This window comes from Pteropus vampyrus, unplaced genomic scaffold, assembly GCF_000151845.1.
Source record: "Pteropus vampyrus isolate Shadow unplaced genomic scaffold, Pvam_2.0 Scaffold20, whole genome shotgun sequence".
Lineage (NCBI taxonomy): Eukaryota > Metazoa > Chordata > Mammalia > Chiroptera > Pteropodidae > Pteropus > Pteropus vampyrus.
In genome coordinates this window covers 950,231-951,367 of record NW_011888801.1, presented here as the reverse complement: position 1 = coordinate 951,367, position 1,137 = coordinate 950,231, and the positions used below count along the sequence as shown (strand labels likewise).

General features: G+C 32.6%; 1 protein-coding gene across 2 annotated transcripts in view; it reads left to right on the top strand.

Annotated features, from left to right (window-relative positions):
• Positions 1-1,137, top strand: part of P4HA1 (prolyl 4-hydroxylase subunit alpha 1) — a 69,392-nt gene that overhangs the window by 57,136 nt on the left and 11,119 nt on the right. For both annotated transcript variants that reach the window (XM_011355216.2, XM_011355217.2), the window contains exon 10: positions 413-512. In XM_011355216.2, the coding sequence (XP_011353518.1) occupies positions 413-512 (100 nt within the window). The remainder of the gene's footprint in view (positions 1-412; positions 513-1,137) is intronic.

Sequence of the window (1,137 nt, the reverse complement as noted above, 5' to 3'; positions counted from 1 at the left end):
TATATAAAACCAGGGTAAATTTTAGCATTATATAAATCAGGCTAAAACCCCTATGACTCCCACCCCAGTCAATTCCTATACCTTACCAAGAGGATTAGTTGTTTTCAGTTTGGTATGTTTCCAGAATTTAAAAAAATTCTCAATATAGACAGCCCTATATAGTCTTCTTACATTAATCTATTTTCATAGAAACTCTATAATAAATTAGTTTTTTCCTTTTTAACCTCCAACTGCGGAATATAACACCTTTTAAAATCACAGCATTCATTAGTAAAATTCATATATAAGCAAATCAACTAAATGCCTATAGGTAAGGCTTATTGTCCTATATAATGGCTTTCTATATGACTCCTCTTGGTGTTCATGTATTGAAACATTATCAGTAAAACTAATATTTTCTTCTTGTTTTTAGTGCCTGGCTCTCTGGCTATGAAAACCCCGTGGTGTCTCGAATTAACATGAGAATACAAGATCTGACAGGACTAGATGTTTCCACAGCAGAGGAGTTACAGGTGGGTAACCACATTATCCTGAAGTTATCTTTACACTTCTTCAAAAGATGCTTCAGATTAGATTTCCTGACACTGTATAGGCAGTACTCAATTTTCATGATAGTTTGGGACTGTAAAAGTGAATAATTAAGCTGAAATCTGCAAAGTGATCTTAATAAATCAATGGGAAAGTTATGATTGCTCTGTGACCTTTATCAAAACATTAAAAACTCTTTTGATATAAATTTACAGGGAAATGAAAACTATGTAACATTAACATTAAGTACACTGTAATTTTTTTATTCCTAGGCCTGACCAGTGCAGTTTTGTTTTGTTTTATTTTTTGATAGTTTATTTTTTCTCTTTTCTATTGAGATATAATTCACATACCATAAAATTTACCCTGGTTTTATTATATTCAGATGGTTTTGCAACCATCAATGCTATCTAATTCCAGAACACTTTCATTACTTCAAAAAGAAACCCCATATGCTTTAAGTACAGGCACACCTCAAAGATACTGTGGGTTTGGTTCCAGACCATAGCAAGAAAGCGAATATCACAATAAAGTGAGTCACGTGAATTTTTTGGTTTCCCAGTGCCCTAAGTTATGTTTACACTCTTCTGTAGTCTATTAAGTGTGCAA